The sequence below is a fragment of the Dromaius novaehollandiae genome, chromosome 12, assembly GCF_036370855.1.
Source record: "Dromaius novaehollandiae isolate bDroNov1 chromosome 12, bDroNov1.hap1, whole genome shotgun sequence".
Lineage (NCBI taxonomy): Eukaryota > Metazoa > Chordata > Aves > Casuariiformes > Dromaiidae > Dromaius > Dromaius novaehollandiae.
Genome location: NC_088109.1, coordinates 6,311,035 through 6,336,140, shown reverse-complemented (window position 1 = coordinate 6,336,140; position 25,106 = coordinate 6,311,035). Strand labels below are relative to the sequence as shown.

Below are 25,106 nucleotides of genomic sequence, written 5' to 3'. Positions count from 1 at the left end.
AAATATTTCCTTTAAATAGCATAACTTCAGCTCATCTCTCCATTATCCTCTGTAGCCATTTTCACCTGTGCAAAGTAGGTACAAAAGATTCTAGAATGAGAGGATACTATTACACATCTGCCTTGCAAAAGTCAAAATGACTTAACAAGCTGCAAGAGTGGGGAAAATCCTTTGGTAAAATGTACTACTTGTACAAGTGTCAAAAATAAATATTTTAAAATGCAAATTTCATTGACTGGTCCATGCTTATATAAAAGAAAGAAATGCATCGGAGCATGTACAATGATAGACAGGATTCTCAAACATTTTCTTGACTCATAAAAACTGAACTTTAATTTTCAGATAGTGCTGGATATTTAACTCCAAATATAATCCATCTTAGGGGTGCCTCAGCTGGCACACCCAGAAAATGGAAGCACTTAAAATCACATAGCAGACATTCAAATGTGTCCAACTGCCCAAGACACATTTAGACACCTCATCGTCATTGACCTTAATGGGAGGTAAGCATCTATACATCATTCAGGATCTGGGTGCCTTATCTCTTTTGAAAATATAAGTCATAATCTTCCCAGGAAATTGAAATGATCACAATATTCCTATGGGTCTCAGAAGCCTGAATTGGTTAATTCATAGATCAATAAAAATGCAAAATGGAAAGTTTGATCCCTGTGCTTATATTTATTATTATTCACTATTAATGGAAATGCACACTGTAACTAACTGTTCAAATAGGCTGTGTCCAAACAGACTGCTCGCCACAGGAAGGTTCCAAATAAAAATGGACTGTCATTTTAATGAGAAGAGGAAATGCATGGGATGAACGTGGTCCTGCTCAGAGTCTCACAGCCGTATGTTATGTGGAGAGGATATAGGAGCTAGCAACTGGTTTTCATGTTTCTGCATTTAATTCTTTGCCAGCTATTTTTCTCCACTTCCTTTAAATTAACAGTTGTTTTTAATGAGGACAGTCAGCAATCATATACATTTCATGACATAGAAAGTATTGCACCTGAGTATCTGCAAGTTAAAGAATAATGTTTTGTTGCACCACGCTTCCTTAACTATACTGGTTTTTAGTCTGCTATCCTGTGCATCCTGCCACTGCCTTGAATTGTTTTACACGAGCATATACACGGTCATTTTGTAGGAGCAGGTACTATTCCCAAGTTCCTTTGGGTGCATTTCCTCATTCAGCTCCATCAGGGAAGAAGAGTTGAAACCACTCATCCCTACACCCATGAGAGGTCAGGTAAAGGTGCTCTTGCATAATCATCTGTACTCCCACAGCAGCCATCCAGACTTGCAGAGTTGCAAGTCCTCTTAGTTTTGTATCTTCTTTTTCAGAATGCCTTCCGCAGTCCATCCACACCTTATCACAAGTTCTGGAACGACAACCTCCAGCATTTTTTATCATGAGGAAACTACTGTGGCTGATAGCTGTGCCACAGCTTTACAGGAAAGAGGACTCTCCCTCTCTGGCTGCCAGGTACAAAGGGAATGTAAATAGGGAGAGAAATTGGCCCAGTATTTCTGGCAACAACTACTGTTATCCAGAACAACAACAAAAGAGGAGAGATACCAGGGAAGCATGTGTGGGAAAGATACGCTGTTCCTGTGAGCCAATTAACATTGCTGTTAATAATTTGTAGCTGATAGCGTTTATATAGCTACAAGGCTGCTAGAACTACAAGCTTCTCTTGTGCTGCAGCAGGTACTGACGAGTACTGTGTTCACAGAGGGGAGACAAGGCCACCACTCTTGGATGTCAAGTCTCCCAGTATGCTAAGCAACTTAATTCCCTTGCGCCTAGTGCATCAACTGTCCTGCTCACTTTACCATGCTTCTCAAGAGCTCATGAGGTTAGGAAGGATGGGACACTTCAGAAATCAAATGCCATTATTATTATCACCACATCTGCAGGCATCAAAGTTTCCTGAATTGTTTTCTTTTCTTTCAATGCATCAAACCTCTCTGAATATAAATGTGAACACAACTGTTTCTAATTACAGTGTATCCTGTTTTAATTGACTTTAATTGCTTGGTGTGTTAATTTGCATTCCAATGCTCAAAATGCTTTTTTTAAACCCTTGTCAGAGCAGTGCTAGTGTTTAAGCAGTTGGAAGCAAAATAAAAATTTCTGGCATGCCTGTTTTTGCACCAAGTTTCTCTTATTGCAGTGTAACTGAGAGACAAATTTACAAAGTTATTTAGACAGATAAGGGTGTAGAAGGACACCCGCTGGGACACCTATAGTTCTTCAACAGACTTAGGTGCTTCGCTGGAGGTATATTAGGACCAGTGTTCCTGAGGACAGATTTTCAAAAGCTTTTTGGTGCTCTTAACTGCCATGTACTTCAATACTGCAATTTTAAGTACCAAAATCGTAAGAGACTTTGATGTTTATGTCACTCAAAGTCAGTGGTAAAGATATCTAGGTATCAAACTACACAATGATTTCATGAGTAAAGAACCATGAAGGTCTTCAGAATTAAACTAGCTGTGCTGCCAGTTTGCATCTTTACATACCTAAATATCTTTAGAAGCCTGAATCTGGTACTTAGGTATAAATCTGGCCCCTGGGACTGTTGAACCTTTTGGCCTAAATGAAAAGCTGCTCTTCTGAACATTCTGCCAGATCATTCTGCAGGGGTTGAAGCTTGGCTTGTGAGAGAATGTAGAAAAAATACATCATACATCTGTTAAGAATGAGAAAGCAGCCCTCTATGCAAAGAACTGAGCCACACAGCCACATAAATCTAAAAGACTAAAAATAGATTTCTCAGGCTACAGCTACTACAGAACATGCCAGCTTGATGTTTACACAGTACATCACAACAGCTTCTTAGCAGGATTAGTCACGAATAGGAAGTAGCAAACTTTAATCCTTTGCTTTGCACTGGCAGAGACCATAAGTGAACTAGCATTGAAGGGACAAAACAGTTTTCCTAAGCTGGTAAAATTTGACACTCATCTGCCAGCATAAGGGAGTAACAGTACATCTATGTGATACCAATGAAATTAAACCTTCAAATGGTCACAACTCCTGTGTAGACTGGGCCACTGCAATAGGCTAGTTGGGAGAACAGACAAAACAATATCCAGTATTAAAAGCTTTTAACTGATCCTCATACAAACATGGGAATTTAATGGTTTTATTTAGCACCCAGTCACTGACCAGATCTCATCCTGTAACAGATCTCAGATCTTCAACAACAGGAAAATTAGTCTATTCTTTTCTGCAAGCTGCGATGTTTGGGTTTATTTACACTATAATGAAAGGTTTGCATTTTTTATATGGAGTAAGTGTATTTTAGTTAACTTGATGCTTGAAAGACTTACTGGATTGCTAACCCCCCTCCCCTAAAGTCCTCTATTGCTCCATTAGACTATACCACAGACACTGTCAATGCAAAAAATAGCCAGTAATTCCTGCAAACTCAGTATTTGAAGAGTTGTAAGACCAGCCTCCATACCCTGTACATCCTTAACTTTCATTTACAGTTTTTAGCTTGCTGGCTGTTCATTTAGCCTACTTATTTTGTGGACGCTGTGACCTCTGAGAACTGGACTGAAACGACCAACTTCCTTTGTCAGGGAAAACTACTGAGCAATCTTCAGATCTCAGTGACATACAAGGTTTGTCTACACAGGGCTGGGGAGGGACAAAACTATGCCTACGCTGCAGTACACTCATGTGGATAAAAAGCTTGGGAATAAAAATTTTACAGCATGATAGATGTGACAGGAAATAGTAATTTTTATCCTGCTTTTCAATGCTGATGCAGAATTGCATATTAGCATAACTATAGAAATATAATTATCCTACTACAGTCCAACAGCTCTGCTATCTCTGTAAACGTGCCCAAGTCACTACCAATATGGGAGTGATTTCCACTAAGAATAAAAAGTTTTGCATGCCACACACAGTCCAGCCATCCTGCTCCTCTAGTAACTTTTCAGTTTCACAAATTCAGACTTCTTAGTACTGCAGATGGTAACACTATGAAAGATACTCTTTTTCAACTACCATGGTCTTCTGTGAAACTTCTCAAACAAGCAGTGTTTGAAAGAGAGTCTTTTGGTGATGTGCTGCTATTACATCTACAGATATACAAATCATGGCTCAAAAGAGGCATTTTCTACATTAATTGGATTTACAACTAAAGGAACAACAGGCGATTCATCAGTTTTTTGAAATGGTGTGCCAAAAGGAAAAAATATATACACTTTCTAGATCTGCCTACACTTTAAAGTTATATTTCAATTCAGAAATGAGAAACTAAACCAAAAACCCAGTGAAATACCAGATAAGTTGATGTGCATGGTAGATGATGGGGGGGGGGGGGAGGGAGGAAAAAGAATCAGCAAAATAGTTGATTTCTCTATTTTTCTATCTTGCAGATTTATTCAGTATCATCTGCTGTTTGCCTGGTTTGTTTATACACAGAGAGAAATTTGCTCCAGAAAGTCTTGTGAACCATCCTTAACCAGATTGCTTACAAAATGTAGAATTTCTCCTAAGCTACTGATGAATTATGTGCGACTGCAAACAGTTTCACTTGGAGTAGAAAGAAGTACAAAATCCAACAGGTAAGAAAATTTAATGAGATTTGAGATAAGAAGTATCAAAGAGGAAAAACTCACCAGGAAGATGAGCCAGAAAACAGGAGCCAGGAGAGGATGCCTTATAAAGTTACATAAGAACCTTGTTAAATGTGCAGTGATCACAGGAAACAGAAGATTCTACATGTGACACAGTAACAGCAGAGAGGGAAAAGAATTTCTAATACCACAACACACTCAGGTTACCAGCTGGGACACAGCAAAATCTCCATCTAGCAGAGTTGTGCAAATCTTTATTTTTTTCTCTATGAGGTGAATAGGTTAAAAAAAAAAAAAAATCCCTGAGTCAACCTGAAACAGTTTCCTTTACAATGAAATGAAAATTCAAATCCAAAATTCATTCTGAGGCAAGACAAAAAGTTTCATTCCATTTTGTTTTGTCACACTTTTTACCAAAAGGGAAGGAAAAAGGGAGACCAGTCTTAAATGAAAAATGGTTTTCACAAAGCAAAGTCATTACTTCTAAGCTTCATTTCAAAATTTAAAAAAAGGTGAAAAAATTTTTTACTATTTTTTTCAGCAAGAATTATTCCTTAAATTCAGAAAGAAATCTTGCTATGTGGGCAGATGGGAGCTTCAGTGATTCTGCCAAGATTGCCCAGTCCAGACAACTGGAAAGCAAAGACAAAGGAGTGCTTCCTGGAATACTATTTCCCCACTGTGTTCACATAGTCAGTAAAGTCCAATCACATGGAATGGAACATGCAGAAAAATGCATATAAAAGTGTAAAAGCAATTCATTTTATCGTGTGATTTAAATCAATCACAAAAACATCTGCATTTAAGCACAAAATGATGGTAACTGTGCAGATAAGCAAGTTCTTTCTTGAACAGACCATATGCATGCATAGCCTCATGATGACTTAATTACTTGCAAAGAATGTGCCAGCAGCTCCTAAAGAAGTAGGACTTATTATACCAGATGGTCTAGACCCTGAAAGAATGGCTCTAAATTACAATTCTGTGTATTTTCCTAGATCTATTCCAGTCTGAACAGGCCTTGGTCAAGTTCATTCAGGGCATGAAGGGAAGAGACTCTTTACCTGGATTAATGTTCATAGGAAACTGTTTGCATTGTTACACTAAGTTTACACAGTCTAGAAGTTAACACACAGGTCTGTAGTAGTGTTTGGAGAACCTGCTTGAAGGCTTACAGAGTGATTCACTACTGAATCCATACAGTGTAGACCTTGGTAACCTGGATATGGACACAGCCTGAACTAGGAACCTGTGAGACTGTTAGTGCTGACTCCACATACTGTTTCACCAATGTTTCTGTATTTTTCTTGTCAGAAGTGCCAATGGAAGAGAAAAGGCAGACTTACGTCTTAGCTAATTACCTACAGTAAACACAGCTCGGAGAAATCTCAGGAACTCAACATAATGTCCTTCATCATTCCACTACTGTTGGCCCCCAATCTCCAAAATTATATTGTCCGAACTCAGTATTTATCAAAAACTTAGCAAAGGCATGAGTATCCTCAGAGGAGATTTGCTGATAAAAAATGTAAAGGGTGTAACAATTTCAAACACTAAGGTGCTTAAGAGTGTTATCCATTTGTTAGAAAACCGTGCTGCTACGTTGTTAATGCACTGCCAACCTGAAAATTCTAACAACTGTAAAAACTCTCTGTCCAGAGAGATTCTGTGGTGCAAGAGGAGGTTCATGGTAAAAAATTTCTAATTTTCAAGAGCAGAAAGTTGCAGAAAACCTCTTGCAACATGAGCACTGCAATCTGGCAAGGAGATACAACTCTACCAGTGTAAATTCAAAAGAAATAACCCAAAGGAAAGTCAGGGTGTTAGTGTCACTGGTACCTATATGCTTTTTCCCTACTGAGGAGGCTGCTTATTTAAATTTATATAACGAAATTTTAAATTTCATTATTATCCACCATAAACAGGACAGCGTGGCAGCAGAAAAATGAATGAAATACTGTTCCCTGGTGTCCTATAACCGTGAATATCTAGAAGAATGCTTTTGCCAACAATCTAGTGTACGAACAGGAAGATCTGTCCTATAGTTGTGAGCAGGGAGAGGAGTACTGATAAGGAAGATGCAAACTTCAGCATCTTGGCTAAGCTCATTATTTCAAGCAAAAGTGTTTATGCAGAGCTGCTATCAAGTAGGCCATTATTAGTCACAAATACCTCAAAATCAAAGACTGCTATTTAATCAAGTAAAAGTCAACTTTAAAAATCAATCAGGAAGAGTTTTAAATATAAATTAGGACTAATTAATCAGCTGAGGTTTTTTTCCATTTTGAAAAGGTCTTTAAGAAGTTCAAGCTTTTTATAAATGAAAGCTGTATCTTTCCAAAACCTTCCAGGATTTTCAGACTTCTGAATGCCAGCTTGTTTCCCGTTATACACAATAAGCCACATACTGGTATTAGGTACATATATGCACAGAAACCTGACTCTTATGGGCTGACTTTCAGACTATTCCTGATAAAGCACAATTCCATTTCTATGAAGAATTTACAGTGGCCCAAACTTTTCCTTTACAAATTTCCAGTTTTGTTACTGAGCTTACGTAGGCAAAAATGAGAGATTTGTAAGCCAATAAATGAATTTGGTTTCTTAGCTACTCTACATGTGCCTGTCAAGCTCTTACCAAATGCTCCAGTCAGTAGGTTCTGACATATTCTGCGAATATTTAACCTGTAAAGTAGATAAAGATGTGAAGGCCAGAATATGGCAGGAAAAGATTTCCTTATCCAGCAAAAATTTGTAAGATTTTAGTCTGAACTGGAATGAACACAAAATATTTGACTGGCTCATTCCGAGGACTTAAATCTCTGTCACTTCTGCTCTGATCCAGAAGACAGCAGAGGCTGGTTTGCTCTCTGACTCTGTGGTGCAGACCACGAAGCTGGGTCTTCCAGATGAGTGTCATCCTCATGTAATTATTAGCTGCTCTGGAGAATGTTTCAGTGAATCAGCATTTTCCAGAGAACTAGAGCTTGACCCAAATACTCATCACCATCTCTAGCTCAGACTGGCTACTTCTCCTGCTTCATTTTCTTTATTTGCCTTAAAAAAACACTAAGAAAAAAAAAAGACTGCATCTATGTCTGGAAAATGGTTATAATGCCATCTACCAAAACGATTATTAGGTGAGGTTTCTTAGCTAGATCTCCTCCTGCTTCAGGCAGCCACAAAAGGTAAAAGATGTTAGCACAAATGAATATAGCAACCAGACCGCCCATCTGCACAAAGGCCTTGGCTGGATAGGATGCAAGAAGAGAATCGGGCACTATAGCCAACGTCTGAGAAGTCATGAAACGAATGCACGCCTATATTAAAAATTTTAAGTAACTACAAACACTAAAACTTTGAAATATCAATAAAAGAGTAATTAGGAATTTCCCTTGAATTCTGCACCACAAATAGTCACACATGAGGCTTTTCTGGTGATCAACCTTCCAAATACTCAGGCAGATATACTAGTGGCCATCTCTAAATGATTTATCAAGCAATACTGCACACTGTTCTCTGAAAATACCACATCATTATTTAACCTAGGGCAGCAGTTGCTGGTGAAAGACAGTTTGTAAACAAGCAGGTAAAAAAGGACATCCCTATAGCAATCTCATACCTTTTCTTTCTTTGATAGCTTTTGTAATCATGAAACAGTCTTGTGTATTGGGACGTTCAGGGATTTTATAGGATAATACACAGTTTATCATTTATTATCACATAAAGGTGTGTGTTTGTCTACCCACACAGTGACAAAAAATTGGTCTTTTTTATTCCACTCAGGAATATAGGTCCTTATCACCATGGTGACAGCTCAGAGATGTATTTACCATAAATCATTTGCTATACTATGTGTACAGTAAGTACAATAGTTATAATATCTATAAAATAAGTAGTTTTTCCACTTAAACTAACAAGTATCCTTGTCATCCAGTCCTCCAATTCTTTCCCTTTCAATTTCCTATGGATATTACATCTATTATACTACAGCTAGTTAAACTTCTATTTTACCTATAGGCTTATTGCACTGTATTATTCCTTCACTACAGTCTCTAAATCTAGCTTTTAAATCATCTCAAGGCCCACTTGCAGAACATCTGACAGAGCATGCTGTCATTTAATTGTGTTTTGGAGCTGAGGTTCACAGTGTGAGAAGAGCTGATATGATACGTAGGACGCTGATCACACAACGAAGGTATTGGGCTGGAAGAGAGCCTGACTTGAGTGAGTGTTTCTGCCACAGGTTTCTTTTTCTATCTCAGGCAAATGCTTTGTTCTCCCTTTTCTCCCTTTAACTCCCCCTTCAACACAGAGACCTGATCATCCATTCTGTGGAGGCAAGGGCAAATTCTTTGGGAATAGAAGCATCTCACTTCATTCATCCAAGACTTAGCACAATGGGATTCTTACCTCAGTTAGGGGCTCCAGGTAGAAGTGGGAAACAAGCTAAATCACAAAAATGTTTACTAACCTGAACTGCTGTTATCTCAGATAACAATAAACACATTTTTCACCTATAGGAAATAACTCCAAGAAATTTTTTTCAGGACAGTTAACTGTGTCAGATTGCTAAAGCAGTGTCCTTTGCCTTCTACATATGACACAATCAAGCTTAAAGAGGATGCTTTTTCCTATTTTTTTTAAACACACAAGTTTTTCAACTGCCCAGCAGAAGTGAATACTAAATAGACTGTAGCCAACTCATTTCTCTGGGATGTGTTTTAGTAACCAACATAGCAGCTGCCTGAAGCTGCCTTTGTTGCTCATGTAGCAATTTATTTCATTAAGCTTTCCCACTCTTAAGACTGAGTTTGGATTCAGTCCATGTTAGTCGACTCCAGGGAGGTATGCAGAATTAAAGTTTGTAAATCTCACAAGAGCAGTGTTGTAAACAAAACAAAACTTCTACTAAAAAGACATCCGTACATTATAGATAAAACTAAAAATCTGGCCTATATTGACTTCAGAACCTAAAGAGACTGCTCTCCCCCTGTGGAAACTTGCGACAGTATCTTTGCACATAGTGCCATGGGGATGGATACCCACAAACTGCTATGTAGATTGCTAAGAATGGGCCAATCATTTGAAGCTATATAAATTAGCACCAGATGAGGACAAACTACCTGTGTGAGAATAAAGGAATTATATCTGTTCTGCTTCACTGAAGAAATATGAAACTAAGAGAATCAGCGCTATCAATAGATACCAACTTTAGTATATCTGCATTCACACTGAGAGCCAAAGAAGGTACCTTGTATGTTCCTGTTGAAGGAAAGGTGCAAGTAATATTTCAAATACGTAAACTAAAAGCCAACAAAAGCAGTATCCCTAGGGGTTTCTAAACACACAGAAAGAGGCTAGGACATGGGCAAACATATAAATATCTTTGTAACAACACAGCTTCATAAAACCTCAACAGTTATCAAGAACATATATAATCAGTGCCTCATGCACCTCAAAGAATAATGCTGTAGCCCTGACATTCCCACCATCACCAATTTGAGTACACAGACCATCTTATATTTTGGCTTCTGTTTGACAATCTTTTGTACAGTATTGTTTGCTAATTTTTTTGGTGAAGGATAGCAGAACTGCTAGGCGACCTCAAGGTCTGTAAGAAGAGGAATGAAACACAAAGAGGTCATGTGATGATCAAATGACAAACTATTAAATTTCTAAAGTCTTTTTTATTGGCTCAGTGCATTTATTTTTGAATAATGGGCTAAAAGTGCTTGGTAACATCAGGGAAGGAACAATCCCATATTTGTTACCTTTACCCATACAATAAATAGGTCTCTCCTAGAGTGATGCCTTAACCTCTGAATGTATTTTGGACCTTTCGGCTTCACGTTTAATTTTTCAGCAAATATCTCTGAATTATCAAAGCTGGCCTTTCCCCCACCCTGCTTTTTCATACTTTCGCTTGATAGATCAGGTGACTTCTCTGCCCCAAAATTCTCATATACGCATGCACGCTGAGCTGTCCTTCAGTGCACTGAAACACACTTTTGACTTGCTTCGGCTGTGGATTAGGGCTCACATCCAATCTAACTAAGGATTCATATAAAAGTCATCTCTGCAGCTAAGGTGCAGTTGGAAGGAATGAAATCATGAGAAGACTATTTGATTTAAGTTTACTATTTAATACTCTCCCTGACTGCCAAACAGAATTTTGGGAAAACCACTCTCAAAGAGAGGCACAAAATCTCCTCTATTAACAAATCCGAGATGTCCTTAAATGCTCAGTGAACAGGAGAGTGAAGAAAAAAAAAAATCTGAGTAGCTGTTTTAAAACTTCACACAGAGGAGGCGGATAGCAGGAACTCTGCATGCATCTCATGAGTGTTCTACTTTCCCCCTTTCAATACAGAGATCAGCCTTGGACAGAGCGCTAAAGCCTTTCCGTGAAGGGCTATTCTTTGCTATTACTTCAGGCTAAAACAAAAGACACTTCAGGAGATACAATCATTGCTGCCTAGTTCCTTTTCCTGGGCTCCTACAATGGGGCCCATTTTTTTTTTCTTCCACACATCTTTCTCTTTTATTTTCTACTTCTGTCTCTTTACTCTTTTTTTTCTGCCTCATTGAATCCATTAAAGTCTTTATACAGCCTGCTATTGAAAAATAAATTTTCTGTGAGACTACTGACTGAGTCTTAACTGCTGGCAAGCAGGGTTTAACTCCTGATGGCAGGGCAGAAAAATGATGGGTAAAAGGTATGAAAACCTCACCTCTGAATTTTAGGTCTTAGGGCACACCAGGTATCTCACAGAGTCTGGCAGGTAATCAGTTCAAGGAAAAGGAACATACTAGATTCTAGCCACGTTTTTCCCCTCTTTTATGCATTAGTTTTGATACACTGAGTTCTCTCCCTACCCATATCTTCCAGCACATCAGTGTACGCTTTTCAATTATTTTCTTTGTTTCAGGTGCACATACTACTCCTTTTTGCACAACTGTAAATCAGAAGGCAGCCTGACATCAACAGAGATGCACTGCTGCAAAGCAGATGTAAGATCAGGTCCTTCATTTATTAATACATAATTTTCCACAGTCAAAAATATGAACACTGTCCAAGCTTGTCAATACTGTAAATACAACTAATTCAAAGATACTACAACTAAGTACAAAATGTGCAGCGTAGCTTGCCACAGAACCAGTACAGACCGACCAACAAGCAAGCCAAGAGACTTATCCTTCTGGGGTGATACACTAGCACTTAGGCAGGTGCAGAATGTGAGAGAAGCAAAAGTAGCTCTTTACAGTCCACAGAGAGGCCAAGCGGGGACCTGTTTGAGGACAGAAGATGATGAGCTCATGGCCCTTCCTAGCATAAGGAAAGAGCTCTGCATACGAACAGGCCAGGTTATACAGGTGTTCTCTGTCTGACACAGGCAGCTGGCCCTTCTCCCCATCCTGATCCCAAGCCTTCCTTGTAATAAGATGCTCTGTGAGGACAGTCACCTGGCACAGAAATACAATCTGACAGTGACTGTGCCTTGGCAGGTGATTTGCAAAAATCTAAGGTTTGGAATAAAGGGGAAAAGTCTTCAAATCTTGAAGTTTTGAATAGCTTCTGCATGAAATTGAAAAAAACTCCACTTTCTGACAACAATATGTCATTTACAAATATAAAGAAAGAAGAGTTAGCAAGAAAAGGTGAAACATCATTTGTTAGTACTGTGTCCTCTATTGTCTCCAACCAGGATAATAAAGCCATCTGAGGGGATGAACAGCGAAACATCCATAGATCATGCTACACTCCCCAGCAGTGTAAATGCATGACGAGGGAGGAACACTGTAAAAAGAGAGGTAAGGAAGAAATGTGTTGAGTTCAGTAGTGAGATGACAGTACACTCAGCCAGCCAGAGTCTGACAGCTTATGTTTTGCATTTTAAACTGCTCACACAAATTCTCAGATTCTCCTTGACAAGAAGATAAAACACAACCAACATTTAAATGGGGTTGCAGCTCTATTTTTTTATAGCAATGCATAGTGTGGGGTTTGCTTTGTTGGAATAAGCTCTCAAGAGTTCAGATATCTATCATGTAGTGAGCTATTCAGGCCCATCATGACTGCAGCCTAGGACAAAAGGTTTCCAAAAGTGCTATGGAGTGAAAAAACAGGGCTCTCCACCTTTAGTTAAACCGTACTAGTTTTAGCACAATACTAACTTAGCAAAATTTAGCACAATTTGTTTCAGCACAATTCTTTGGCCATCTTATTTTCCCATTACAAATGGTATGATAGTTTTCAGTGATCCTTTCTTGCCCGCCACATCCACAGACCACCAACAATGCCAAAACAACCTGCCAAGCCATTTTCCTATTATTGTTAACAGGTCTACATTGAGATGTCCTAGGCAAATTGACCATACATTATTGTTTTCTCCAACCTCTGACCTTTTAACATGTAGCATTAACATGGACTTTCATAGAGTTTCTTGACAAATTACTCTTACATGGCCCTTCACTGTGTCCAACCGAGCAGATCAAAGTAATCAGCTGAACGAAGTAGTAAGGGATAGCTCAGCACTGGGAAAGACAACAACCAGGCAGTTACAAATGAATTTCACAAAATCAAGCTTAAGACCACCATATTTACCAAGGCTACAAAAAGCATCATAAGTGTTTACGAGAATCTTATCTAAGCTGTACATGTAAAATGTAAATAAAACACTCAGACCAGGAGAAACTGGGGAGTCTGTATGGAATCCAACCAGGTTTGCCAAGCACATCATTTAGAGTAAGACAGCTTCAGTCAGAACCATTAAATTCAAAAGAATTATGGAGAACATTACAGGTTAAGACATTATGCACATACAAAGAAACAAACCTCATCAGCCTAATAACAAATTATGCTGTCACCTACATGCATTCAACCCCAAATCTTGGTAGATAAAACAGTACTGCTGTTCCTTCAGGACAAGAAAGTTTTCTGCTTTGCTAAGGCTTTTACCGCTTTTCTAATGATGTCATGGTAGAACATGAAATAACTGAATGAATAGTAAAGGTGACAAAAAATTCAGAAGGTCTCATACCTTTATGCTAACATGTGTTAGCTACTTCACCAAGAAAGCTTCGAAGGTCATTTCTAACCATTTACAATGATGAATTGCAAATGATTTTCTTAAACAAACAGCATCCTTTTTACAGCTATCCAGTGATAAATTAGGGGGAAACTCATAAATATTTCATGAGGAGATACTGCGTAATTATTATTCTATTCTTTCATATTTTGACTTTCATGACTCTTTAATCAAGTATCTTAGACAACTCACGTTTATGTAGAAAGAGTAGCATATACAGCTGAAATTGCCATACAGTTGTGAGCATATTAATAGCTCTCAGCAGTGCATTCTGTGCTATGGGTAACAGAGTATCGACAGAGTGAAAGGAGGCAGCAAGTGATAAACAGAACCATACAAATGTTTTCTAGCACATTCTTAAGTCAAAGCTTGACGAGATGGTGTGCAAGACATTTTCCAGTTGACTGTGGTTTAAGTCAAGCAATTTTGTTTTAGAGCAACATCCAAAGCGTTTAACAGGACACACTGGGTCTTTGCTCTGGGTTTAATTCTCTAGATTGTTTTGTAGACACTTGATACCTGTGAAAGAGTTGATGCTTTCTGCATGTCCTTGTGACAGCACAACACTCCTGACTTTATCTTTCAGCATCAGCCTCTATTTTTATCAGCCTGCCCTTCTATTGTAGTTTTAAAGTACATCAAGTAGAGAGACAGCATAAAGTGAGATCAGGATGATGCTGAACTTCAGGGAACTCAATACGAAGAGTAGGAAAGGATCCAAAGATCCGGAAGTCAGAGTGAACAATGTTCAGCGAGTACTGACACCTATCTCTGTGATGTTTGCATTAGTTCTGGGAAAAATTGTAAGAACGGACTCTTGCAAGATTTATCCTTCTTCCAGAGGATCCTGAAACTCCATGAGAAAGATTTCTCACCACACATTGGCCAGGGACTAACGGGAAGTACAAACAACACGGAAGAACTTTCTGTTTGGGTTTGAGTATGGGTAAAAAAACAGACATAGAGTTTTAATGATACAAATGAAAACTCATTTATGAAAATCCATCAGTTTTATACTCCAATATTAAATAACCCCTAAATCTTGAAGGTGCACAACAATATTTATTTTAACACTTAATATCAGAATGCTGACCCTACAATGACTTGTGTAAATGTCAGATAAAATGACAAAACCTGGTCTATAGTTTTATAAGACTGGTTTTTTATTTACAACTTATTTAATAATATTTCTCAACCCAAAAGCAATTTTCCTCCAGCTACCCAGGTTTTTTCAAATGAGTATTACCCAAACAGATTTTATCAGTCATATCCTAGCAGAAATAATCACATTTATTGGTGATTCCTGATTTTCTTTATGGAATAGTTTCAGAGAGCAAATAGAAGCAATCTGTAAATCTGAATGTAGTTTACTGTTTTATAAGGAACCTAAGCTTTTTTAATCATTTTTGTAAGCAAACTTATCTAATAATGCATTCCATTGCCATTTTCATTACAATATGTTCTATGTAAAAATAATCAAGAGCAAGCTGAAAGCAAAGAAGAAAATAGTTGAGGTACAAACTCATACAGCAATATTACTTGTTGCAAATGTTCTGTGCGATGAAACCTGTCTTTTTGGCAATGTTTACCTATAATATACCCTTTCATGGACCTGTTAAAATCTTCAACAGATTTTGCATTGTTACGTATTTCTCAGTGTTTCCTAACAACTTTCCAAAGAATCATTCATCAGGTCCAACTCTGCAACAAGGCTGGAAAGGTCTTTACATGATTTTCCCAGAAATGTGAATGATATTGCATATGAACAATGGCAGTTTATTGCATTCACTGTCTCAACCAGTCCTTGTATCCTGTGTGTATTAATCATTACTATATTAGTTTCCCTTTTACATGAAACTTTGCTTTTTCCTCTATGGCTACTTCTACAACATCAGGTATCACACTTAAAAAAGCAAAGCTCAGGGTGTGGTAAAATGTTCTAAGGTTCATATTCGAAAATTGCAGGAAGATTTCAGGTGGCTTTTTAACACTTTTGTTTCAATTCATCATTACAGTGGGCAGAAAAAATGCTCTTTTATTCACCACAGAACAGAAGCAGATAAAGTAACCATGTCATAAAGACATGGGCAAGCTTGTCGGTTGTCCCACACTTGTGTGTCATACTGTATGCTGATTAACTGTAACTGCCATTCACAAATAGGCCACTGATACCGACTGGGAATTAAAGACATGAAGAAAAAAATGCAACTGTTAGCTTATTAATATAAATATATAAGTTTGTTTTCAAGTTATTCTATTTGCATGAATAATTGCAGGCACTCAAAACCATTCTATAGTTGCTATGTAGCAAGACATACAAAAAAAGTGTTTTAATCAGGAGTGGATAATAGAAATATAATAAAGCCAAGCAAACAAATATATAATTCAGTAACAAATAAAATTAAATATTGGAACAAACACTGTATGTAGTAAAGAAAAAATAAAAAATGACTCATGTCATGAGAACAATTATGAACAGGAACAGGCTGCACCAAGAATTCTGTCCTTAAGAGTTTTTTAAAATTCAGGTGAATGAAGCACTAAGCAAACCAGTCTGAATTCAGTGTTCACCCTGCTTTGAGCAAGAGTCTGGACAAGAGACTTCCCAAGGTCCCTTCCAACCTGAACAATCTTGTGATTCTGTAATTCTATGTACTTTGCACATTTATAAATTAACAACATCAGCTCCACATACAGATATGTTGATGCATTCAAAAAGTAAGCAAGATACTTGAACAGAAAAGTTCTGACTGACAAATATGACAGAGATGTATAATGCCTTTATGCAAGTCTACCAACCTCCTCACTTCAAAAGAAATTGTGCAGAGCTTGGTGTAAGTGAGGACTTGCCATGAACTCAGATAAGCGGTCATTATCTGAAAAAACTCCCATCAAAACAAAACTAGAAAGATTAGGATTATGTCCTTCAGCAGTGTTTATAGGAAAAGCAGACTGAGATCTTCCGATGTCTCTTTTATCAAAATGTAAAGCAAGCTGTTGTTTAGTCAAATTAAGAGATGGAAAGCCAAAAATCTAAAAAAGGAACTGTTTCTCCCTTTTCATAGATACTTCAAGATTTCATGAATGTCACATGAAAAATCAAAAAATTAACAAGACTCATTAACTGACTATGCATGTATATACATTACAGAAATATCCAGAATTGTTATAATTAATAATCATAAACATTTTGGAGAGATAAGATACTAAACCAAGCCCTAATGTTCAGGGACTAGGATGATACCTACTATGTTTGAAAATTAACCTTCACTAGCCTTCTACAGAGTTCTTACTTCATCTTTGGAAGCATTTGATGCTAGCTACTGAAAATACTTCCGGACAAGATGTCTATCAAGTGATATCAAGCTTAGCAAGATGCAGTACATACATAATATATTACATTGTCATATTTTTCTCCTTTGATTTCATTCCAAGTTTCTCATTCAAAGATCCTGCATTTGGTGTATCTGCACTGTATTAAATATGAAAGCTAGCATGCAAATAACTTCAAGTATGTCTACAATTCAATCATTAATGGGACAGAACCTCAGACAGGGCACAGATATGGTTCCCCTGAAAGCTGAGAGAGCTGCCTGAAATTATTTGGATATAACATCTGTTAAAATGGGATAATAAAAGGGTGAGAAAGTGATGACTGAAGAACAGTGCTGGGAAACGGTTGAAACATCTCACTAACCACGTCACAAATGCTTCCTGTGGAGTTCAGTTTTATATTAGATTTAATATATTTAATATATTAAAATATTAAATATTCATAATCTGAGTAGATGAGTTTTACGTTAGTGCTAGCTGGAGAATGATGGTTTTATTTTATGACAGCTTTTAAGGCTTGGATTTTTCTTTCCACTATGCATTAAGATGAAGGGTAAAAAGAGGAAAGGAGTAAACCTCTTGAATATTTCACCAAACAGTTAGGTGAACATGGTAAGTTTCTCTCTCTCTCTCTCTCTTTTCCACTTCCACTCTCTTTCCTGTTTTCTCTCTCTCTCCCCCCATTCAGGCCCATGGACATATCCCTTCAAAAATGTTTCTGAAAGTGATAAAAATCTAAGCAGTTTTCAACTTTGATTAAATGTCTTATAACATTGAAATTACTCAATCCAACTAAAGTGTCAAGTAAATTCAACGTGCTAATTTAAAAACACTTTCAATATTACTATAATAAAAAACTAGGAGCACCTTAAATGTTTCCTGGAAATAAGCGCATGATAAACTGAATCTAGTGTGAAAGACAATGACTGGATGAGTTCAAAAATGAACTTTCAAAACACCATTATACCCGAAACAGAAACTGCAGCCAAGAAGACCATCTGCCATCTCTATTTCAAAGCATTTCTTTCATTTGTAGCATCTACAACACCTGACTGCTATATATGTGCTTAGCTAGTCTGGGGAGACAGTGAGATGACAAAGATTTCCAGTTACCTTGGCTGTAATAAGAGATGTGTAAGAATATTAAAATTCTTAAGTCAATCTCAAAAAGGAAATTTATTTACTTCTAGGAAAAAATACATTACTGGAAACCAACTGCAATGCTGCATATTCATCTAGTAAAAGCTTCCTTTACCAATCAGAGGAGCAGAACCAGAAAAAGAAAGGATGAATATTGCCTATGAAAGAGTCTTACTGCATGTTCCTTGATAAGCAATGGATCCTCTGCCTAGACAGACTGCTGAGGACTGCAGTGTGTCCTGAATAACATAGGAATTTACCTATCTGCTTCTTCAGGATTTTGGAAGCAGAACTGCTGTTCATGGCAAACCATTCTAAGTAGTGTAAATATATGATAAGCTATCTACTACAAGACCCCAATGTTTTTTTGTCTTGAGATCTATAAAGCAGAATACTGGGTACTAATTTCATTTTTTTCCATTTTTGTTCCAAGAGTACCTATTATTTCTTCTTATTTGAAAAGTTCATCATCTTATTTCAACTGGACAAGAAAAGAAAGTCTCTTTATCAGGCTGTTAACCTCAACAGGAAGGCAGTTACCAAAATTACACTGACGTAAAATAAAATGTATTCCACCTACTAGTAAGGTGAGGTTTTAGCTCAGCTATCAGAATGGTCTCTCAAACAGCTTCACTTCAGTCACTTCCGAAATGTGGGAACTATTTCTGAGGAAATAGTGCAAGTTCTGGTGTGTTAAGCTTCTCTTGGTCTTCATATACATATATGTAAACCACAGAAATGCAGAAATACAAAATGTACCTTCCCTGTGATCACTTAAGCCTCTCCCTGTCAGCGAATGATTTGTACTGATGCTATTTTTCTTAAGTACATTGTTCAGTTTTGCACAACTGTGTGCATGCATGCATGCGTGTGTACACACAAACACACAATGTGTTTTTTCCTCCACTCTTGAGACAAGATTATTCTATGGTAGAATATATCTCCATCTTCAGACATTCTTTTTGACAGACAGGAAAAGTTATTTTTGCTTCGTTTCATTTCTTTATCACCAGTGGTAGCTGCTCAGACAACTCTAAACCACTTCTGTATCTCCCTGGTGTGCGTGCTTCAAAGACATAGGGGTATTTATCTTGTCATTCCCTTATCTCACCTTTGCTTCTTTACATTTTTGGCTTCAGGTCTTTTTCTCTTCCCTCTTCGCTATACTTGTTTTGTTTGTATCTCTAGACAGTCTTTCTCAGCATCTTTTGTGCAGTGAGTTGATAAAAAGTAGGGCTGCATAAATCTGTGTGCACAAATGCTCGGATGAAAAATGCAGTTCCAGATTGACTGACACAGTTGGCAAATAGAGACTGAATTCACCGAATAGTTTCAGCCAAAATTTTGAGAGGAAGAAGGATGTGTAGCTGACAAAGCTGAAACATTTCACTTTGACATTTTCTAAATAAAAAAAAAAACCTTTTTATTTCAATCAATTTCATTTATAAATGTAGCCTATTAAAAAAGAATCGAAAAAGCCACAATCCCAAACTAAGCAAGTAATAAACATCTGAAAATTAAATAAACAAAATGTTTCAATCCACCAACATATCTAGTTTATTCTTTAGTTTCAATAAGAGAAAACAGTGCTTTTTCTTGGACCCTCTCCAGAACGGTGACTATTTCCCTCTGTTTAGCCCACAAATCGTATGTTCTACTCAGAACTATGTCTTGTACTACTCTGGGGGCAACCTCTCAAGCACCACATGACTTCCTCAAAGTGGTCTCTCTCTGCTGGATATTCAGTATGCAATGGCATTCACTCTATAAGTTACAAGGGATTACAAGGGATTTTTTTCTAATTCATCCATCTCCATCTCTTTCAGGTTTTTCACTATTCCTGCTTTTGGTGTTCCTCCTTGAATGGTAGACAGTTTAATGATGACAATTTGTATTTTTTCTAGTCTACTTATACTTCTGAGTTGTATACTTTTTTTTCTGAATTCTTACTTGTATTTCTGAATTCTCTCAGTCTATTTGTGTAATTTGCTTGTGTGACTGGGATTTTCAAATCCTTTCAATTCAGAATCAAATTCAAATTTTGGATAACTTGTGCACAGAAATCAAATTGACTCAGTATTGATTTCAAGGCTCAAGAATTTGTAACTCATAGTACGTTAAATTAGCAAAGAAAACAGCCTCATCTAACACAATTAGATGAAAAATGGATTGTTAAAAGCAAAAAAACCAAAACAAAATGAAGTATGACTGATTCGTAATTACGTTACATTACGCTTATATACCCCGAAGTACAGTTATTTACAGCAATGTAGGAAGCAGTTAAAATTCTACCATTCTGATTTGAATAAATGTAAATGACAACACACAGGATTTGGGGCATAAGAGTCATCCTTCAGCTAATACACAGAATTTTAACCTCACCTTTCCAGTTGACTTTGTTCCTTTCCAAATGCAAAAATAGCAGATAGTCCAAGCGGCAAGAAGGCATAATGCAAGTTCCCAGCGAAGATTCCCAATATGCTCAATTCCATCAGATATAGCTAGCACCCTGCGTCTGCCAAAAGAAAAAAAAAAAGGGGCAAAGTGAAATATAAAACATATACATATGAAACACAGGGATAAAAATAAATCAGCTTCAACCAGGGAGACGCCTAGTTACTGACTACTAAGAATGCACCATGTTAAGAAAGAAAAGTCTGAAGGAATCAGTGGAATATTCTCCTTGGGTTTTACATCCAGTTAAAACTGAACAAATATTGGATTTTTCCAGGTTAGTAACATAATTAAAAAGATTTTATAATATTCAGCATAGCAAGTTTTTATTTAAAAAAAATAAACCAAAGAAGCAAAACAACCTCCAAGTACTTGTTTGTCTAAATAACAGAGAAATCATATAAGCTCAAAACAAAACAATGCAGTAACAAGTGACTGATTTGAGTTTTGACCTTTATTTTTACCTTGTAACATTTTTATAAATGTCTTTTTTAGATGAAAATATAATTTAAAAGGATTTCTTTTAAAAAGTGTCAAACATCATGACATTTTCCAAACAGATTTTATTTAGGATATAACATTAAAACATTACTTTTTTTTTAAATTACACTTTCTGTGAAATGTGGTCAACAAGAACACATGCTGCATTTACTGTTTGTTTAAAAAAACCCACTCAGTTCTAAATACACAAGTCCTCATATTTCTTAAGTACAACATCCCCCCAGCTCATATTCTATGCCCAGAGAATTCATTAACTTGTTAAACAAGAGGCACTTTATTTTATTTTATTTTTTTAAGTTTTGTAAAACAGGAATTGGAGAAATTAAGTGACTTGCCAGTATTCGAACAGGAAGTCTGCAAAACCAGGCTTCCACCACTCTAGCCTCCTGAAATATGGGGTAGCATTTTAACCATGAGAACAATTTCTTTACTTAAGACTGACTCTCTTACCTGGAGAATGCAAAGTCCTTTCATGCCCTTTAATTTTTACTTTAAATAAACACTCAGATTACAAACAAAGTAAATTCTTTACCAGCCTGTAAGTAAACCACAGTACTCCAGGCAGCATTGCATAAAGAGGTTAAAAGTAAAAACAAGAATTTCTTCCTGTAAACTCATCAATTTCATTAATTTCTTCGTGATTTTTTAATTACTCTTAAACCTAAAAGAAACCCTACAGAAAATTAAAAGACTTTTCTTCAGGAATCTGAATTTCCCAGAGCAACAAAAGCATGACAACTTATATTTGAAGACAGAGGTTGATATGGATTTAATATCCAAAGATAAAGAGATTTAGAAACACCTCATGATCTTTCAGCTACTTAGAACAAGCAATCAGCCATTTGCTAATCTTATACATGGAATAACTGTTTTCAGTCATTCAGGCCTGCCTTAATCAAATCTCTGTAGGGCTGGTCACAAGTCATTCCATGTATGTTTCCACAAATATATCTGCACATGTATATGTGTACAAATATACATTTGCATATATACTTCCAGTATTCAAACTTACACGTATTATCCTAATTTTTCTCTGAAACCTGTATTAAATGTTACTTACACAGCCTCAGAGACCCAAGGCCTACACTAACTTGCTTCCCAGAGACATGGAGAAGACTAACTGAAGTTCATCAGTATGGTGATATAGTTAAAAGCCCTAGAAACAATGTATCATTTATCATCATCTGGAACAGGTAGTTTTGGATACAGTTCTGAAAGACAAATTATGTATGATTACCATATATGTATAAATTACCATATATGTATAACTGTATAGTTACACAGATTGTGTAATTAATCACATTAAAATGTATTTAGGTTACCAAGTTGAGTATTAACTCAGAAGATGTCCAACCTACATTTACCCATATGATCTTAATTTTTTCTTTTGCATTTGACTCAGTCATTGGCTGAGGCAATTGTATCAAAGAATAAAAATTGTAGGATTGTGTAATTCAGAACCATGCCTAAATAGAATATAGTCAGCTCCTTTCCCTAGATGACTGGATAGGCAGCTGGGGATCTTAGCTCTGTGCCACCCAACAGCTCCATAGCTCATAGAAAGGTATTGAACAGTCAATTTATTCTGCACATACTGAATATCCATCTAGTCTTGCAGTATTTCTTCACAAGGGGCAGAATTAAGGTTGTGCCAGCAGTCAGTAACATACATTCAGTATCTTTTAGCTGTCACTGTAGTGTCTTCTATGCTGTTTTAAAAAATGCTTACATCAAATGGCATCCTCTTCCTCATGAGGTCTTCAACAGCAGACTTTCCATGTGTAAGCAGTCACAATGAAGACTGCTGTTTTCACTGACTGCAGAGAGAAGATGTGCTCGGTCTCAGTGCTACAGGGAGGAATCTGATCTAGTTCTTTCAATTTTCCCCCCCAGCATGTGGAGGATGAAGGGGAGTTCTTTCACCTGCCTCTAATGATGGAGAATAGGAGGCTGAAGATATGAGCTGCAGCTGGTGAATACTGTTGAGAATGAAAAGATCTAACCATTGCCAAGTCCTTCAGCTGGCCATACAGCCGCTGCAGAACTTCTTTCAGCTTTCATGCCTTCCAAGCAGTACGGCTGCTGCTCCTGCTGCAGCTCTGGCAGCCCTGGGGGCCCAGGCATTTAGAATGTCTGAGTTAAAATGTTCCTGTTCAGGTGAAGGAGGACAAAATTTAACAGGTAAAAGAAAAAAACACTTCTCTAGCCTGAGGTTTGTCTCCTTACTTTCTAATGAATATAAATGGCGGTGACTATGATGTTTCACTAGAAAAGAAAGAAAAAAAAGTGTTACAAGAACTTTTCATAATAGAAAGTGTTAGACTATCTAAATGTAAATGTTATTGCCACCTCATCACCATTTCCTCCTTGTCCACTAACTAGCTTTACTCTGTAAAGCTTCTGACATCATCCAGTTAGAGAGAAAAGTGATGTGGTGTGGAACAGCATCAGCCAGCAACAAGCTGCAATAAACCTAAAGAACTGTCATCAAAATGCTGCAAAAAATAGAAAGAGGTAGCTTTTGATGAAGGATATGCGTTAATCAAGAAGATGAAACACTTTTTTTAATCTGCATTCTAGAGCTGAAAATAACATCACTAAGCCACAATTATAGAGAAAGGCTGATGAAATGGATACTTAAGATTCAAGTTCTTCTATGCAATTTGACAGGTGGCATCATGCTGAATTTGACTTGGGATGACATCCACCCTTTTCTACAAATTGTCATCCAAAAAGGAAAAAAACCTTCTAAATCTTAGCTCACCTTGAATATTAGGGTCTTACTTTCAAGAGAGCCAAGAACAGAACAGGTGTAATATGATTAAAAAGGGTCTAGACAATAAAAGGCCAATGACTGTGTACTGAGAGCAGACTACAGATAACCATGTTGAAAACCATGCTATGAGTGAATAGTCCATCACAGGAGCCTGGTGACAAAGCAAGGAGCAGATAGATTCCAAGTGATCTATTTTGACTGCAGCTACTGCTAGGATTTTCAACCATTTAGTTCATTTTATAAATGGACTAAAAAGCCTCAAATTATAAATGACTCACTTTCTTCTCCCATTTAGGGACCACTGCTTCTTTTCAGAGCCTCCCAGATCAACAGTCTTAACCCACCAGTAAGATTTCTGCTCTGCTGGGAAGAAGGAGAAATAGCTTTGACAAATCCTAATATCACAAAAATATTTTTCTAGAGCAAACTCTGATCTTTGCAACCCTATGACAAGAAAGTAGCGTGTTATCAGCCTGCTGGCACACAGCATACTGTACTAGCCTGTGGTTAGAATGATATTCATCTACACAGTACATACTGGCAACATGGAAACCACATAGTTTGTTGTGAGATGCATGTATCAAACCTTTCAGCAAGGAAGCATATTAATCTCTTATTTCCAGTTTATAACTGGAATTCATGGAAAGGCAAATCCAGACAGATTATCATCAATTTCTTACCATGAAAACAAAGATCCATAAGTAACTTGAGAAAAAGGGGTGGCCAGGTACCTTTCTCCCTAGAAAGGGACCTTTTTTCCTTTATTTGGGGGTGGGAAGGGGAGGAGGAAAGTATTAGTGAACTGAAAGATGCAGTTTGGAGGGAGCTTGGTTCAAGTTCGGTTTGAATTTGACAAGTAGATTCAGCTAAAGAAACTCAGAAGACAAGCAGGGAAGGCGTAGGGAATTTCAATTACTGTTTTGCTTAGAAATATTCTAATTTTTATTTTCAAATGACATACTATGTTTTAAAATGAATATCATTTTTTTTAAGATGAAGAAGAAAACAGTAGAACAAAGGTTGTCTAATCCAAAAATGAAGCAAAACGTTTGGGTTTGGGCCATAACAGCAATGTCAATTGGAAACAATCTTTTATTTATCTTTCTTTTCAGTGAAAAACAGTAACGAACATACTTCCTTAGGGTTTCAATCAAACCATTTTTTTACTGGATTCTTGGGACAGCAACAGAATTGAGAATAACAAG

At 37.1% G+C, this 25,106-nt stretch overlaps 1 protein-coding gene across 1 annotated transcript in view; it reads right to left on the bottom strand.

Annotated features, from left to right (window-relative positions):
* Nucleotides 1-25,106, bottom strand: part of SLC6A11 (solute carrier family 6 member 11) — a 113,198-nt gene that overhangs the window by 59,563 nt on the left and 28,529 nt on the right. The window contains exon 6 of the mRNA XM_026102530.2: nt 20,553-20,685. Coding sequence (XP_025958315.1) covers nt 20,553-20,685 — 133 coding nt within the window. The remainder of the gene's footprint in view (nt 1-20,552; nt 20,686-25,106) is intronic.